General features: G+C 36.7%; 1 protein-coding gene across 2 annotated transcripts in view; it reads right to left on the bottom strand.

Moving 5' to 3' along the window:
• LOC110057598 (transcriptional adapter 2-alpha-like) overlaps nt 1–7,117 on the bottom strand; it is an 8,631-nt gene extending 1,514 nt beyond the window's left edge. The window contains exons 1-15 of one of the 2 annotated variants that reach the window (XM_020764200.2): nt 6,986–7,117; nt 6,802–6,914; nt 5,723–5,782; nt 5,083–5,174; nt 4,762–4,802; nt 4,168–4,230; nt 3,834–3,896; nt 3,480–3,568; nt 3,178–3,250; nt 2,285–2,348; nt 1,842–1,885; nt 1,668–1,698; nt 973–1,052; nt 805–876; nt 74–162 (exon numbers count right to left, since the gene is read on the bottom strand). In XM_020764200.2, the coding sequence (XP_020619859.2) occupies nt 74–162; nt 805–876; nt 973–1,052; nt 1,668–1,698; nt 1,842–1,885; nt 2,285–2,348; nt 3,178–3,250; nt 3,480–3,568; nt 3,834–3,896; nt 4,168–4,230; nt 4,762–4,802; nt 5,083–5,174; nt 5,723–5,782; nt 6,802–6,914; nt 6,986–7,004 (993 nt within the window). In that variant the 5' untranslated portion in view covers nt 7,005–7,117. Of the gene's footprint in view, nt 1–73; nt 163–804; nt 877–972; nt 1,053–1,667; nt 1,699–1,841; nt 1,886–2,284; nt 2,349–3,177; nt 3,251–3,479; nt 3,569–3,833; nt 3,897–4,167; nt 4,231–4,761; nt 4,803–5,082; nt 5,175–5,722; nt 5,783–6,801; nt 6,918–6,985 lie in introns of both variants that reach the window. The other variant, XM_020764192.2, reaches the window with a different exon arrangement.
• Nucleotides 7,118–19,172: the final 12,055 nt, after the last annotated feature.

Below are 19,172 nucleotides of genomic sequence, written 5' to 3'. Positions count from 1 at the left end.
CTCCTCTGCCACTTGTTTCTATACAACAATAAGAAGAAGAACTCAAATAGATACTGATTTCTCTGGAAATTACCTGGATGTGAACTAGAATATCATCTAACATTTTCCTGCGTGATTTATATTCTTGTCGATGTCTGTGCAGTCGTTCATAAACCTCTGCACCTAAGATACACACATTAAACAATGAGACATAGGAGTAAAGGTCGTAAAGAGCTGGATTAGTTGGTTCAAGACAGTTACTTCAGTTGCCTGATGATTGCTTTGGAAGAAGCATGAAACACTGAGTAGCAAGTAAGTGTCTTGGACCAAATAATCCAGCTAATTACTTCTATTATAATAATAAATTGCTCTAGTTTAACTATTGAGCACTCTAATAGCCAATGAGGATTTCTACCCGCTATTTGGTCACATTAAATAATGCATATTCATAATGCAGATTGAAATAGTTCGATTGACATCAACTGAAAACTGTCAAGGTATTTTAGCCCATCAGCTCACACTTGATAAGGACCACAATTTCCCTTTATAAGTTTGTTTAAATTCAGCACAATTTTATAATTGTTACCTCATATTTTGCGAGCAAAATAACACAGTTAAATAGCACTCTGGAGGGATTGTGTCCCACGCATACTGATATATAAGCACAGGAGAATAAAAGTGACAAGGATAATAACAATTATCATCTATGTAGAAGATATTGCCATGAAAAGCCACCTTATTCTTTGCACTGACGTCAATACAAATTTTTGACAATTGATAAGGAAAATGTATAAACGTGATCTTCAGAATTCTGCATACAAGTACCTTTTCTAGTGCAAATTCCTGCTGATCTGTATTCTTGTAAACTGACAATTTCTTTCTTAAGAAAATTTTCCACTGAAAGTAAAACAAAAACAATGATATCAGCATCAACAATTTCCTTCTTTCAATTAAGGTAATATTTTAGACTCTTGATCCTTTTGTTGAACTTACTTAGTAATCCTTGGACAAATATTTCATGTTGGTCAGGTGAATGAAGACGAGCAAAAGGCCTGAGGCTATCACGCAGATCCCTAGAGCGAAACATTTATTTAGTATTTAATCCACAACAGCGGTGACTCCATAACAGCTTTACCTTGGAAGGTAATGAAATGCAAAACTAGCAAAGAAATTCTTGAACTTACTTTCCAAAATATAGACTACAAGAGGTATATCAGGTGTTTATTATTAGAACTGCAAGCCTGTTCAGAGGAACATGAGAAAACCTTACTAAAGCACAACAAAAGGAGACTATGCAGGCTGAGTACAGTTACTGTAATGACACTCAGCTATGATAACTTGACATTTTTTGCACATTTTTTTGGTGACTACAGAATTAAGGTTTTTCATATAATGCACAAGATTTGCATTTTTACAGTATGAAAATGCTAAATCTCTTGTTAAGTCACAATACAAAAGGTGCAAAAATCATCAAGTGTTCACAGTTTGAATGGCCTCACTGCAAAGACATTAACTTTGAAAACACTAGACAGCATCATTTTCCCGATATTCAAAGAGCACTCAGCTAATCAAGTGATCTGATGTATTTTTCAAAGAAAGCAGTCCTGTCTTGAGTACTGTGGCACTGGTGAATAAATGGTGAATTCTTCAGTGATCACTAACAGACCAAATCTCAACCCCTCACATACCTTTCTGCTTTTGATTGCTTTCTTTCCACAGCTAAATAAAATAAAAATAAATTAACAAAAGCTCATTATAACAGAATTTAATTCCCAAAACGAACATCTTGAAACTCAATATCAAACTTCCTGAAAACTCACAAATAGTTATATACCAGCAACTAAAAACTTAATAACCCATACTTTGTAATTTCCTGATGTTGATAAGTCCATATTTTCTCACAATGCTGTAAACAGACAGGGGAAAATGTCAATGTTATATACCTGCCACTCACTGAGTTTACCAAACCTAACCCAGGAAAAGGGAAAAAGGCAATAAAGGCGTGGCTTTCTGAGAGCGGGATTCCAGGAGATGATTCATTTTAACAATGAAAAATTTATGCCTATTTTCCTCAATGTCCAAACAAACACATGGATATAGAGTTTGAAGTGAGACATTGCATGATAAGTGTGTTGGTTTGAAAAGAAAGATGTAGGTCTACTCCAACTCCAGAGCACACAAATGAGCCTGTAAGATCTGGTCACATTATAATCATCTGGTGCGCTAACTCCATCATGTAGCCTAAATGTCAACTCACATAGTCAAATTTGTGGGAATGCAATTTAAACACTCATACTTCACTTACTGTTTTCTGTAGAATCTCTGTCGAAGTCGTGACAGAAAGATCTCAACAGCAGCAATTTTAAGTTCTGCAAATAAAAAAAAAATTGGATTTTCATTAAAATTATTTGGGTTAGCAATTTCTTTTTTCACACATTAAATGGCAAACAGTATTATAACATGGCGCACGCTAGTCCTATCTAATTCCTATCGAGCCATCAGGAACGAAATCTCTATAAGATGACGTGTGCAGTTTCAATTTAGCTGCAAAATTTCCGTCAAGTTTAGTGCTAAGTTCCATTTGTTTAAGTTTCAGCAAAGTGAAGATTACTCTGAACAATCCAAATTCTACTTCAAGCCTTTGCCTTTTGCCAAGCTAAGATGTTTACTTAAACATGAGTATTTTGACTTTGTTTGTCTACATTTTCATTGAGTATTCTTGACTTTGTCTGCCTACATTTTCATTATAATTCATTCAAAGAAGCAAATTTTTCATTGACGTTTTTAGAAACCTGGTTTTAAAAGTGTTTTCGCTCAACCGTTGCTCAACTGATTGTGGCGTATTAGGATCCTAATGACCTTTGTTTTCCTTCACTGTGCAATGTGAGAACTTTGTAGTCAATCACAAATAAGACATGTTTTAGTGCCCAAGTTGTTGTTGCCATGTTATAAAAGAATTGGTTCATGCTTTTAGCTGTGTGTATATTGACTTATGGATGCACTTGGGAAGTTTGGAGAGCAATCAAGAAGCTAAAGCTGCTCTCGGCTATCGCCTTGAGCAACTCTTACGCATCTTTCATGTGCTCCAAACTTTCTGCATGCATCCAGAACTTGATATACGCACACTAAGCATGAACCAATTCTTTAACATCATTATTAAAATGGTCATATAACTTGATCATATTGTGTATGTCTCACCTCGAAGAAGGTCTGAATCAGTAGAATCAAATTCTATCTCTTTTATATCAACCTCAGCATAGTTGTCATATTCCTGAAGACATGAACAAAAAATGTTTAATTAAAAACTATTCATTACAAGACTAGAGAAAGCTAAAAAGCAGTTTTGAACATCTCCTGACAGTTAACTTTACGTCTATGTTACATTGTTAAAGGAAGAATCAAATGAATGTAAGCTGCATAAGGTGTATGCACACGGGTATTTAAAGGCCAAAATATCAATATGTGAGCTTTATTAATAGCAATGAAATTCTGTTTCTTACCACATCAAAATCTCCCCTACATGGCATGTAACCTGACATTTCCAAGCTACGTGCGGAATCCATTGGAGGCCTTGGTGGGTCATCCATTGCTGTAAAAAGATGGGAAAGATATGTTTTATTCCTATCCAAAACACAAGGCAATAGACTGTCATATCAGAATGACCTTTATTCAGACTTTGATGCACAAATTAAAAAAAAAATATTCAATACATCTGAGACTTGTGAATATCCTACATTTAAACCAGGATTTTGCACAAATAAAAACAACTCAGCAGGAAACCCAAAAGTGTGACAGCTTTTACATTTAAAAGAAAATAACCTTCCAACAAATCATGCAACAGTAATCATCAACACCTTTGAATGGAATGCCAGCAGAGGATGGTGATGGTGTACAGGCAGGTACAACTGGCTTCAGTTCTAAAAAAAAGACAAAAAAAAACTAAATGCAAAGTGTTGGAAATCCAGAAATATAAGGTTTTCAATATCCCTATGTTTATGTTTCTTGAATGAATCAAGAGCATATCCAACAAGCTTTTCAGACCAGTGCATAAAGCATAAAGCTAACTTGTTGAAAGCTTGGTTTCCACTATATATACCACCATTCCTCTTACTTTAAGTCAGAACACTGTGATATTTGATTTCTAAACATGCTTTGTTTTTATCAGCTGAAAAAAGGACACTACCATACCTGGAATCTGAAGAGCTTCACAAGGTTCATCAATGTAACACCTCATGTAATGTTCTTCACACTCTGTACATAGGATTACAATTACCATCACTGATGACATTAAACAATAGATTGACTGCTTAATTATAATTTAGGATAAAGTTAAATATGTAAGTTCTACAGGTACTGTAATATCACAAGAAAAGTTTGTTATTCTTTCTTACAAAATCTAGACCCCTAAGAGGGCTGCATCAATGAAAGAACATTTCAGTCTTCATACAGAATTATTTGCTACATATTGCATGTACTATTAATAAAATAAAGTAATGTCAAGTACTTAGACCACTTTGAGGACCTCAAGAGGCAAGATGAGCTGGGCTTGAAAAAAGTGCTGTCCCGTCGCCCACAATGAGTAGATTTTCCTTCTGGGCAAGTAACTTGTTATTCTCACCTGCCCAATAGGCAATGGATCAGGCAAGTCGTCTGCCAACTAAATCATTAACAAAGCACACTAAGACTTGCCCAGGACAAGCAACATTTGAGAGCTACTTGTCCAAAGGGCAAGCTGGAATTTCCCTTTTTCAAGCCTTGATGAGGAAATGTTTTAATACTTGCCTTCTTCTGTTTTACTCTGAACTTGTTTAGCAACCTCTTTCCTACAACAATTAAAAAAGCAATTATTACAAATCAGTCTGTAGATAATGTACTACCCGTCTAATAAAATTTTAAGCAATGCTGAACTTAAAATTGTTTTGTTATATTTACTCTATAAGACCTTTTTACAAGAACACTACATTAGGATTATTTCACAACGACAAGTAGATCATCTAAAAAAAATTGTAATGTCGCTTGCAATTACTTTAATTAATGGCTGTGGAGAAAGTAAAAAAGTAAACAAACTCAGTAAATCTATTGGTAATCTTCAGACAATCTCACCAGTTTTGAAAGCCACTATCAGAGATTCCATCCAGAAGATCAATTTCTTCTTGAGCATTCCAATTCTTTTCCAAGACTGGAAAATTGTTGCTCTAGGAAGTCCAAAAACAAAATAAATGGGCAAATTTTAGTAACCTCTTTCTGTGGAATCTGATTTCTCAAACCTCCTAATACTTTGCGCACACCAAAAGTCATATTCCCTTGGATTTGTTCTGAATGCTGTAATTTTATCCCAGATTCTCATACTCCCTATTTCTCGAAGCAGTTCTCATTTCCATTGAGTGTTTAAGGAATCAAGATGTCCCTAATAACATATATGTAATTCGGAAAGTACAGCACTAGCCTAATGGTTGATACACTAGGTTCTAGACTGAGAGATCAGGCCTCAAGTCTGGATCATCACGTTGTGTTCTTGAGCAAGACACATTACTCTCAGAGTGTCTCTCTCCACCCAGATGTACCATAGGTACCAGTGGACTAAACCATCCCATCCAGGTATAGGCTTTGGCAGTGGGAATCACCACCTTTTATACTAATGGACTTAAATACTGCACAACCAGTAGTTAAAGCAGAGTGAATCTCTTAAAAATATTTAAGATGTAATATAAAACACACAGATATCTAGAAACCACCCTCTTACAACTATTTCATAGCAATGGTCACTGTGGTGATCTTTCTCCTCAGCTCCTCTGGAGAAACACTGAAAGTGAAAATTTAATATTCAGTGCAAGCTAAGGAAGCATTAAAAATGAATGCTTCCTCAACTTGGGCCTAAATAAACATTCCACCCAACTAACTACATTTTGTTTTCAGGATTGGAGATAACACAAAGAACTCTTTATTCATTGTAGGTATGTCAGCTGATCAGGTATGTTTTGGGCTTTATCCACACTTAACACATTTTTGTTTGAAAACAAACTTGCTGAAGCATAATTTTTGCCTGCAGTCCACACTGGAATAATAGAAAAAAAAATCAGTTTCATCGAAAACATAATACATTTGAAAACACTGTCCAGCAGACATTTGAACATAGAGCTCTATTGTATAAGTGAAGAGTGAAAATGCAGGTCTTCGAAAAATGCTGGCACCAGTCATATCTTTTTTGGATATGCAAATGATAGTTGTGGTGTTTTCTCATAGCATAGTTAATAGCGTTTTGACAAGCATTCTAGTGTGGATGGGGAAAACCCAGCAAAAACAGTGCCAGAATGGGGAGCAGTTTTGCCCAGAGAGCATAAGTAAGAGCACATCAGTTCAAAAATGTATTGGTGTGGAATACATTTAGGTATAATGACACCAAGAGCTGATTTGCATATTGTGGCCTTTAAGATCCTTATCAGCTTTTGAAACCAAGCTGACCTAGGAGGTGAAGTCTGGCAAAGGGCAGCCCTACTTGGTCCTCTGGACTAGGAAATTGTGTATGAGACCAATCATCCCAGCCCACTCAGTAAAAATTCACTTGATACAGAAACCCTCTGAAGTAGCCTTATGAGCCGTAAAGCAACAAATTTTGCATAATTATAAGCCTAAGCTTGAGCTTATATACTTTTCATAAATTTTAAATTTACGTTTAAGTGGGTTAATAAGTTCCTTTAGTTTTTTTGGTCAGTGTTAAGCTTAAACAACTACGACGCGAAGAAGACCTATCCTCCACTTTGATTATAACAGATTCTAAACTACAAACACTCACACGCACAGCACCCACTTAGACAAACAAACCTCTAAACAAATGTCCACTGTAGGATGACATTGGCGACACCTTACAAATGGCTCTTTAACAACTCCTTGACACATCAGGCACTCGTTATTGTCTTCAGACATTAAATGACTCTCTGCTGAAAGAGAAATCGCTTTAACCGATTACAACACACAAAAATGCAACAGTTTTCGAAAAATAACTCACCTTCCACGAGAACCGCCATTTTGAGACCCGCGCGTCTTTTTCAATTGCTAGAGTCTGGGACGAGAACTCAGGCTCCTCGCTCCTGCCTTCAAAAAATGCTCCTCTTACTGGTGGGGGCCTCTCTTTAGCTTCTCCCTCTTCTTCTGGCTAGGCGTACCATGGCCATGTAGCATATGGCGGTTTATATAATTAATCAAATGAATGCGCGCGCTTTGATTGGTCAATCAGCTATGGTTTATTGTGCAGTAAACTCATGGAAATTTCGCTTGTCTTCTGAATTATTATATGAAAGCAACAGACCACAAGTTTCTATGGTTTAGAGGCATGATAAACCACTTGGGATGTTGGAAAATCACTCGAAGAATTCGTAAATCACGAGCCTGCGGCTCGTGATTTACGAATTCTTCTCGTGTTCTTCCAACATCCCGCGTGGTTTATCAGCCTATAGACCATAAAAATTTGTGGTCTATTGCTTAAATATATACTGTTTATACGGTTAATATTCATATCTGTTTACAAGTGTAAAGATTTCAGATTTTTGCATTTTTTTAGCTTTACATCTCTCGTATTTTTCAAATTCATTTTACAGTTACCAGGCCCCAAAAACCAGAGAATTAAAAAAATGTATCCTGTAAAAGTTCATCATCATCATCACAAGCAGTAATAGTAGTAAGATATCACAGGAAAACTAATTTTCAGGAAGAATTATTTGACACAACTTGCCGGGTTAGATTAGGTTAGCTTGTGTACCACATCCACCCCAAAGGGATTGTAATAAAGAGGAAGCTCTAGGGTAGACTTATCCAGACATCTTATAGTGTCTGAATTCCCGAAAAAGTAATCCCTACTGAAATCTTTTCTGCTGGGCTTCAGTCCTCGATTAGGGTTTTTCGGTGGAAGGTATTGTTAGTACATTACTTCGGGATTGGTACCTCAGGGAATCTTGATTTTCAGGATAAGAAGGAATCACATATGATTAGTAACGCTGCCTTTGATGTCTTTGATATGAAGCATAACGTTAACCGTTATGTCGTAAACTGCATAACAAGCTATACAGAAAAGAGTTTTAGAAGACATCTCCAGCTAGATCCCCATGAGATTATGGAGTTATGAAGCTTGTGTGTCGCCTGGCTTGTTTTCCACCGCAAATTTAAGGGGCTTCCATCCTTCAGGAGAGCTTATACTGCAAAGTTAACGGTTATCTTAATTTCTGTGGGAACCCAACCAAAGTTCTACAATTCGTAACTCCAGTAAACTCAAAAGTATCTATTTTCCATGAATACAGTGCTTACATCGAGTAAGTCAATAGGTGGGCAAAACCTTCCTTCATACACTATATTTATTATGCAACAAGATAACTCTTCACACCAACAGGGCTAGTAGTAAGAAAGACAGCTGAATTTATGAAGAACTGTGATTATTGTCTTGTACTGAATTACGTCTTCTTCTAAGTCTACGTCTCAATCTGTCAATTACTTGAGAAAACCGCTGGTGCATCACTTTCCGTGAAGTGTTCTCTGGTGAGGCCTGGAAACGAGTAGAAAAGAAAGCAGTCTATTAACCCAGACTTATGAAGTGGAATAGCGACTTCAATATCATAAATGATCCAGAAAACCGAGAGCCTGCATTATATAGACGTGATTCATTAATTCACCAAGTGCAGTGAGCAATAGTTTGCCACTCTCTACGCCCACATATGCATCATCCAGACGAAAAACATTGTTTGTAACAAGGAACTAATTGAGTATCAATGCATGCGATCAGAAGTTTACAATGATAGAAGTCGGTACACCTCGTATGAAGAGCTCGCGCTGCGGAAAGAAGTGACACAAGCACTCAAGAAGTAAAAGGAAAAGGCCTCGCCTGCAGTTTGTGTTTCACTGGTTAGCGACTTCTTTCCTCAGTTCTTTCGACACTTCTTCCTCTTTACCGGCTTATGTCTGGTTACTTCCTTGCTTGGAACAAACAACGGTCACTACCTTTTTATTCTTTAAATAACTTGTATATACTTGCATTCTCTATCAAGGGCATAATTTTTGTACTAACGACTTTTATTCTTTCTTCCAGTATTGCTCTTGTAATTTGTTCCTTGTGAAGCTTAGAATGAAGGAGTGTAACATAATGAGAAAGTTCTTCCTCTCTAGCCCTGAATTCTTGTCTTTCTTTCTGCAAAAGATGTGTGGATGGGACTATTTAGAATTATTTCACTGAAGTGTATATCATATAGATGTTTGTCTGGAGATATCAGCGAGAACAGGACCTAGCGTGCAATGAACGTCAGTAAAATCACATTACCATTTTTGCTTTAAGCTTTTCATTCAACACAATAAATTTGCGTTCCTCCGCACGCAAAGCCTCTCTCACATCACGCAGTTCGTACTTCATATTCATGATTTTATTCTTTAGGTTCTTATTCTCTATAATCAGGACACAGTTACGGTGCTTCGTCTGCTGTAGGAGCAAATCTACGAAAAAAAATTAAAGTAAACGTGACAAAGATTTAGCCCACCATCCTCATTCCTAGGGTAGTCTCTCAATCCTCCAGGGATGGTAAGGGGAGATCCTGGAAGCGAGACTGCGGGTTACAGCATCGAGACTTCGATATAATTCGTGGTAATTACAAGGTGCAAAGTGTGAATAATGTTGAACTCTCTTTAGCCACAAAGGCCACATTCCGATTTCATCCTCACAGGTCTGTTTGAAGCCCTTGGAAAAGCCTTTTGATGAGAATGTAAGTCCGAATTGTGTGAACGTGTAAACGGACTCCCTGCAGTACGCATTACTTTTTTATGTGTCGTTGTAACACGTATTTTCAATTCCCAATCAGCACTTTACACCATTTTCAAATTTTTCATTGTGTACAATTATAACTGATCATGTAGCTCACAAACAGACGAACATAGATCGAAAAATTCGAAACCAAAATTAAAAGGCGTAAGAAAAAAACTAGTATCGTATTAAAAAACTATCAAGGAGAAATGAAGTTTTTTACAGGGATGAACGAAGCGGCATTGCATTGCCTCCAGAGTGAATGGATCTTTAATTGCTAACTTCGTTTTCAACTTCTAACTAAGACGTATAGTCGCAAACAGTGTTACTAGAGGAAAAACCGAACCCAAAGTCAGTCACAGATCGATGTACTGACTTACCACAGAATTCATACTTCTGATCACTGTTGAGAAGATCCCAGTCTAACGGCCGCATGCTGTCCACCATGATTGTATTTCTGCATGAAAATGTGAATGGATATATGTAAAACAATGTAATACATAATGCACATCCTCAATTTGAAATCTGGGACGCCTTATGAAGAGATTTTGCGTCAATCAGATACCTGGTTAAATTGCCAGTGCCTTTATTATAAAAAAATATCCCAAGCTGAATGCAACAATATTTCAACTGTGGATATTTTTAATTTTATTTTAGCAGAATAAATAGAATTTTATACTAGTTTGATGTATTTTATTATTATATATTTTTTTATGTGTAGGTAGGAATTTTTATAGTTTGAATTTTTTAAACATGTAGTATATAACACAAGTAATTCAGCTTATAGTTGCAAGTTATGAGTTTAATAAACGATTTATCTCTCATCTCTCTCTCTCGCAGCAATAAAAAGTACTGTTTGCTGAGTTAAGGACTGAGAAATCAATACATTTTCAAATTTAATTTTCACTAAGCTTCAACAGGGGGAAAGCATGAAATGCTAGTCACACGATTGAATCAATTAAATCATTCATTGTGGTTATTACAAAATTTATTACAAGAAACAAACATACCTGAATCAGCCTTTGCACATCACAAATGACTCGCTGCTTCTTTTGTGACGTCACAAAGTTTTTTTTCTTTTGTTGCGCGACAGGAGCGGGGCCCCTGGGTGCGCGAGCAAACTTTTCCACTTCAATATATTTTACGAGAGTTCTACAACAGTTCAATAAATTAAACAACTCACTTAAGTTCACTTTTGCTGTTTATTGATCAATATTAGATTTTTGTACAGAACAGGAAATTAAAAAAAATTCTAGTATCTAGACCATCTGGGCCAACGTAGAATTTTTATTTCAGGAAAAGATGCCTCGATTCAACTGGTTGGGCTTGACTGTGAAAACGAATCCAACTCGGAAGCTGCAAACATTACTTCAAATTGACGGTTTTCTGATTGCAACCAAGCAAAGTAATCTAGTGATTCGAGTGAGTTTGAAAAACGTAACTCTCTTGTTTAAAACATTTTGAAAAAACGAGATGGTCTGGGTACTAGATCACACACAGAATAACTAGTGACTGGCTTTATTGTATGCCACCTGTGAGTAAATAACCAAAGTTTACACAGATCTCATGGATCAAAGTTTGAAAAATCACTTTGCTCCATAAACAAAAACGCTAGAAACTTTTCACACTTTCGCTGAGTTGTCTTCGTAACCGTTCAGATTTTGTTTTGGGAAAATTCTAATTCCCGCTCATGCTAGAGAGAGCGGAGCGTAGATAGTCAAATCGGTTCAACGAATTTATCATCGACTTGGAATATCACAATATTCAATGCAAGAAATTTGTCAGCTATTTCCTCGTGATTGCAACTCATTGTTGTGAACGGTCGAAGCCAGTTGCCGAGCTGACAGTGTGGTCGGAGAAGACAGAATTTTTTTTGGATTGAGAAACAAGAGGTTAGTAATATTTTGGAAAGCATCATGATAGTTTCAGTGCCGTGTTTTTGTATTCTTCCGACAGCTAGAGTCTAGATATTACAAACGTTTAAGCAGCTAAGTATAAAGGTTTCATCTAAATCCAACAAACGGCGTCAATAACATTGTTGCAACGCATCTTTTGCAGTGAAGTCAGTGTTTGAAAGTAGACTGAAATGAATAGACAGATGTTTCTCTTACACAGCTATTAGTGGCCGGCCGTGTTCTGACAATCAAAAGTCAAAACATTACAAGTTGATTATAACGTGTGCAAATATGGTGATGCTGTAAGATCAGCATATGAAAGTATTAAATAAAGAGAAAAGCGGGGAGACGGCTGTTTCTAACTATAAAAATGTGTGTAGGAAAAATTCCACCCAAAAGGCGAGTTAGAAGTACTCAACAAGTTTTTTGCTTGTTTAAACTTGGTGTATTAGTATACTAAAAGCCCGGTTGGAAACGCTATAAATTTTAATTTTCCAACAACTGACATTTCATCCTCCTTTGCAGATCTACATTTCAATTATTGACGAGAATTGTTCGTTGTCTTACATTTTATAGGGTTTTAGTCCGGCCGTCAGAGGTAAACTCTCGCGATTCTTAGTATGTCAAACAAGGGAAGGTCATTCTATTATTCAGTTCCCTAATATTAATTTTTTTTGTTTGTTTTTCTGCTTATATCTTTTATCTTAATTAATTAACGTATTATCGCTTTTGATCGGTAGATGAAAAGCAAATCTTTTGTTTTGCGTTCCAGAACACCATGCATGAATTACGCACTCAGCAGTAAGAAAAAATATGTGTTTTGTGTCGGTGAAAGCCAAAAAGGCGAACAAAATCACACAACAAAGAACTTTGTCGGGTTTTCTAAACATTCCCCTCTGCCGTTAACTATGGCATCTATGGTTTATCTGTCACAATAATCATTTACATACAGGATATTGTACGCAGATATCAAACCAAGTATAAAATCAAAGCATTATTAACTATTGTTGGACGAGGTCGAGCAAATCATCGTAATTTGTCAGTGGCGAGCAGATCAATTATTTGCTGAAGCCAAAGGCTGATGTAAATTAATAAAAACAATTGATCTGCGAGACACTGACAAGTACGATACTTTGCGATAATCGAGTTCAATAATTGTTTTATCATTCGATCACCAAGTTTGTTTTCATATATAAATCACTCTCTGACAGCACGCCGCCATGTTTCAAACAAGAGCGAGGTTACAATCCTTCGTAGAAAAAAAGATGGCGACTGGTACATTTACCCACAGTTCTTAGCGCACGACAACTTTAAAAACGTTTATAAAAACGTACAGAAACGTTATAAAATCTTCAAACCCAGGCTACCCAATGTCCTTTGTACAGGGACAAATATTATAAACATTTGGCTTTCTTAGTGCCTTATAGACTGTGTTAGGTTCGCAAGGCATTGTGGTAAAAGGTATAGCCGCCATCTTTTTGCCTACTGTGTATTACGCAGGAGCAGAATATTATTTGCAGCGAAACACATTTAGACACTAAACGATATTGTAGGCCGTTATTTGCAGATCACGTGGTGGGCTCTAGGCCAATGAAAAGAAAGAAAAATTGCATCGAATAATAAATTATATATTTTTTATGCATTTCAGAAGTAATCTTTTCCTCCACAAACATGAAATGATCCAACTATGTTTTATGTTTTTATTCAACGCCTGCTAACAAATTGCAAAGGCTTTGAAACAATTTTATCATTGAATATCTTGGTAAAATGGCTTCAGAAACTTTAATTGAAAAAAAATGAAAATAACTCTTCCAAAATTGAAGCTGATGGCCTCATTTCCATTGGGCATTGAAACAAGGTTACAACATCCAACATGGGGGCCCCCATGTTCAAAGCTCTACAGTGTCTGTAATAAATACCTTTTATTCTGAGCCCTTTTCGATTGTTTTCCTTTAAAATGTTAATTTGCTTTATGAATAAGATAGGTTAAATGATATGAAGTGAATTTTTCAATGAGTGTCTCAACAGGAGCCATAATCGGGGACCGTCGCCGATTATAGCTCCTGGTCTCAACTAATTCGCGGCATAATATGGATTATTATACATTGAACTCACTATCTCTTTTCTGATTGGGCGAAAGCGTACAGTGAATTTTCGAAATCAGTGCCTGTGACGTCATAACTGCAGATTATACAATAATCATGTCAAGGACATTCAAGGTCAGGGGTAATTATGTCATGTATGACCGCGGTGCATGATATCTAAGGGTCGCGCGCTTTGTGTTGCTTGCCGTCAGTGAAGAAGCAAAACATGACTTCCATTTTTTTCCGTTCAATGTAAATAAAACAATTATTAGATACGGTTTTCGTGATATCCAGAATAATCAAGGTCTCGGTAAGGGTTATCAGCCTCAGCCTTCGGTTTCGGCTGATAACCGAATGGTCTGAATGGTCTGCTTAGGCATAATACAGTTTAAATGTATTTTGTTGAAAATAAGTTTGAAATTCTGCTCATACTTAAGCTTAGTTGTAACCTCGCTCTTGTTTGAAGCTTCTATGAGCTGTCAGAGAGTGATTTACCGTAAACTTCCGAAAGTAACGATCCTCATTACTTTCGGCATTAGCAGCCTTTGGGCTCGCTACTTTCGGAGGGTCGCTACATTCAGGATTTATTAGCAGCCACAATTTTTTGACGTTACTTTCGGGGGGTCGTTACTTTCGGACGTTTACGGTATATGTACAAACAAACTTGGTGATCGAATGGTAAAACAATTATTGAACTAGGTTATCGCAAAATATCGTGATTTGCCGCTGTCTCGCAGATCGATTATTAATAATTAATCTGCTTGCCACTGACAAATCACCATATTTTGCTTAGCCTCGTCTAACAGTTGCTAAATACTTGTAGAGACATGTTTCGAAGTATTTGGGGGTTTATTTGGGAATGTCAACGATCTAATTACTTAGGAGTTCGTTGGAAAATTTTAATATGTTTTGAGAAGCTAACGAACAAGTGCTACGTAAAGACAATAGATTTCGCAACTTCATTTTGTACCCACAAGGAAGGAATTTTAGACATTGTAAGTTGGCCAACTGACTAAGTATTATATTTAGCTGCAATTGCGTTTCGCTTCATGTTAGTAGCACTTAAAATTTTATTTTGTTGTTCATTTGGGGGTTGAAATGATAAATCTTAATATGACTGCCCACATTTTGGTGATCGAGTTTTAGTGGTCAGAAATATTGTAACTCCATTCGGAAGAACTGTGACACTTGCCGGCAAGATACGGAATTTTACACTGAGTTTTTCCTCTGTACGTGATTAGTAAAATTAATGAGATTTGAGTTAAATTTAGATGAGCTATTTTAGTAGTTCAGTTCTCTAAATGTAACTAATCTCTTTCAGCCAAAGATCTATTGAACTACAGTTGAACCAGTCTATTTCGAACTCTCAGGGGAAACGAAAAATAGTTCAGTCGAAATAGCGGGAGTTCGAAATAACTGACTGAAGAGCAGATCCAAGGGAATTGGCTTTGAGTGCGAGATAACGGGGAAGTCGATAACCGAGTTCGAATTAGCGAAGTCCACCTGTATTTATTTTAGGCTGGGGAAAACTTGCACTTCAAGCTACAAAGTGTTACGTTAATTAAGGTGGCTCAAAACAGTTTCCAGCACTGGAAAATTCTGTAGGTAGGGTTCAGAGCCACCTTAAATTTTCGAAGATTTAAGGTGGCTTTGAACCCTACCTACAGAGTTTTTTTGAACTTTGCTAAAAGTTGCGTGTTATCATCCTTATCAAAAGTTGATAATATATAAAAAAAAATTAACCTTGCCGCTTCTGAATTATAAGCCCCTAAAGCTGTAATTGAGACTGTTTTTAGCAGGTCATACTGTTGCTATGGTAACCTAGTGTGTCACGAAAATGATAACAAAGTGTTGACTATGATTGAGCAGGTTTTTGATGCCATGATTGTGGCATCAAGTGATAAAGAGTGGTTATAACTACCTATCAAAATCTAAGTGTTGAAAACTGTTTTGAGCCACCTTAACCTCGCGGGAGTTTAATACGTAAATCAGAACTGCCGTGTAGCTTATTGATATTCGTTTTCGTTCTAGACCGCGTGTGTTGTAATTTTCTTGTCAGTTACAGTTTAGTTGTCGTGTGTATTAAAGTTCACTTCCTAAAGTGGAGTCGTTTCGCGTTTGAAGAACACAGCATAAAGATCTAACTTTCCGCCACATTCTGAACACCTTCAGAGTCCTTTGTTCTCAATTTTTGGTCTAAAAGTTAGAATTCGTTCTGTTCAGTTACATTATGAAATATAGATATATGCACAGGCACGTGATGAACCTCATTTAAAGTAAGATTCTCTCTCGGTTTTCGAACAGCTGAAACTAAAAAAAAAAGTCAAACCCAATTTTATACTTAATAGCTTTTACTCTCAATTACCAATTTACTTAAGAGTGAATGCCTATAAAAATGGACCTAAATCGCCTATCAATGGCACAAGTCGAAAAATTGATTTCGGTTGCATTTCGTCCATAGATAGGTCCTAGTAAAAATAGAAACGCAACATAGTTAGTTTCTGCTAATGCAGCTTCTTTGGGGAGAAATTTGCGAAAAACGATTTCGCCCCAATTGAGCTCAAAATCTACTTCCGGTTTTGCTGAATTTTCCGAATATTTGATTGATTCGCACTTCGCAGAACAGCTACTTGAGAATCTTTCAATGGATTTTATATTCAGTTCAGGTCTTCATGGTATGACTGAGCGAAAAATAAAATAAATCAAAGCTAGTTTTGAGCCCGAAAAGAGATCAAACTGACACGCAAAATTTTACAATGTGTCGCAAGAAAATTATTGTATAAAAACATCGCCATATTTTTCTATGGGCTATAACTTTAAATACCATAAAAACACTTTCTACGGGTTAAATATACACCCACCTGTTAAGATATAAAAAAATATCTCTGGGCAAATGGTTTCAAGTCGTCCGCCTTGGCCTGTGTTTCTCATAGATTTTGCCCAAAATCCGCCGTTGGAATGTAAACAATTGTGTGACGCGGATAGCCACTCTCGATTAAATATTCGTTTCCAGCAATCCGATGAAAGCAATTTTTGAAACGTTGTGTGGATAAAATAATGGAAATTTTTTTGTTTTTGTTTTTTACTTAAGTTAGTATATATATACATATATATATATATTTTCATTTCCATTGCAACACCCACGACATCCCCGATAAAGAACGTTACTACAGTACTCCGTGAAATGATTTTAACACTTGTTTATTTTATTGATTTCACTGATAACTTACAATACAGTGGCAGTTTTAAAGATACACTTAACCAATCCTCTATAGTTTATGGCAATTGAATCGTTGACTGACAAATAAAGTCAAGTGGAAATACCATAAATTCTATAAACTACTAACTGCGTGACGGCATCTCAGCTCTTCTAGCTGTGTAGAAAATTTGTACAATATGCTCAAACTCAGCTGGAAAACCCGGAATTTCTTGAATTGAATTAGCCGAGGAAGAAATTGCGTTTAAGTTTCAATCATACTGGGGAAAAAATCCATCCTTTCTACTTTGGTTGTTTGATCAATTAACTGAAATTTGCAGATCATAACACTGGTGGACAAATAAACATTACAGTGGTCGATCTAGGACTAGGTTTACACTAAAGGAGTTTTTTTGGACTCGTAAAAGTTCCCGGATTCATCAATTTCAGAGTATTCGGATTATTAGGGGTTTACAGTGAAAGGATATTCAGATTCTTAACCGTTTACACACGACGATAACTCCGGGAACATTCATGATGGAATGGTTAACAAGCAGTTTGTTGCCTCGACAACGAGAAACAAAATGGCTCCAAAAGTAAGGCTAGGGGTAGGTTGAGACAGTCTGAAGTTTTCCTTCAACTCGCTGACCACGGTACTGTTGTCCATCATGTCAGGTCCCTCCAGGTATTTATTCTGGTCTTTACTTAATATCTAGAACTGTCGAGGTTTTCGATCGTGCCATCGTCGTCATCTGTGCAGTAAAGTATGAATTGGGTTTCTGAGGAATATTGCATTACCCATTATAAAAGTGATTACCTACACCTGAAACAGCACGAGGTAATCACCCAGCGACCGCCATCAAATGGCCATCAATAAGCCTACGACTCGACTACGGCTGGATCATGTAATCCGCCATTTTCGTTCCACCGCAAACTCAAACGATCACAGGCGGAAAAATATCCGGATTCGAGAGAAAATCGTTTACACGACAAAACTCTCCGGATTCAAAAGTTTTCGGATTCAAAGTTCCCACTTTAAATTCCGGACTTCGCTGATCGGTCTTTCAGTTTTAAATAAAGCTTTTATTATTATTATTAAAATCTCCGGAAATCTCCGGAGACACGACCAAACCGGGGAGTTTTTATTTCGGATTCGTCCACTTTTGTGTAAACGGCAAAATCAATCCGGCACAAAAACGTTCCGGAATAAGACGTGAATATCTATCTTATCGTCTCTTTAGTTCGAGAATACTGTTCTAGGAGGCGAACAATCCTTGAAACGTGGCTATTCTGAAGCTATTGTCAAGGATTTGTTTTTTCTTCAAGACTTTTATCAACATTAACAGGGGGGAGGGGGGTAGGCGGGCTTGCGCGGTTTTGGTCTTAAGAGAGGCTGCCTGTGAAGTCATCTGCCGTAACTGTCCCGACACTTTTGACCAGGACTGTAGTCTTAAATGAACAACGAACATCCATCTTGTTTTGTTCGCGGAAGTCGGTCACGGAAGAGCGAATTTCAATGAAATATATATATAATTTGATTAAGCAATTAGCCAAAAATAGGTTGGCCGCCAAAACAGTTTAGGGTTTAGCCTGACTCTACCAATAAGTTTTAAGACTGAAGAAAAAAAGAAAAGAAGCATTGAGCATTCAGTTGTTTGAAACAGAAACATTCGCGCACCATGAACTATATGTATAGTATGTGCGTAACCTGGAAAGCAATCTGTCCAGCACAGTAATTGTTCAAATTAACAGCTTACCGAGACACTCGCACTGTTGATGCCTCTTATTTATGATTTAAACTTTTAGGATTTGTTTACTTTACTTTTTCCGACTTTTTAGCAGAAGAAAACGCACTAAATGTGCTGGTACAAATAGAAAGGTTTAACCGAAAATCGATCCGTCGAAATCAACAAATACAATTTTAATCACTTTAGTGTTCCTTCAGATCACGTAAGGCTACAAACCAACAATATCAACTTGTCATTACGCTTAACAAATGAACTTAGAACGATTTTCTTTCTAGAACTCGTTCTTGTAATTAAAATGATCAAAGAAAGAACGACAGCTTAAAACAACATAGCAATAACACCCGAACTCCAAGTAAATTGCTTTTAATTGGCGTTTTTAATTAACGAAATTTCCAAAGCGATGACTTTCAAAATATTAAAGTTAAAAGTGGTCCATTGTGTTTTTCTTTTTTCACCCAAATGTTCTAAGATAGCCATCTGCGGTTTGTTGGAAAC

Source organism: Orbicella faveolata, unplaced genomic scaffold (assembly GCF_042242905.1).
Source record: "Orbicella faveolata isolate gen_17 unplaced genomic scaffold, um_ofav_v1 contig_47, whole genome shotgun sequence".
In the NCBI taxonomy this organism is placed as follows: Eukaryota; Metazoa; Cnidaria; class Anthozoa; order Scleractinia; family Merulinidae; genus Orbicella; species Orbicella faveolata.
This window is presented reverse-complemented; position numbering and strand designations above follow the sequence as displayed.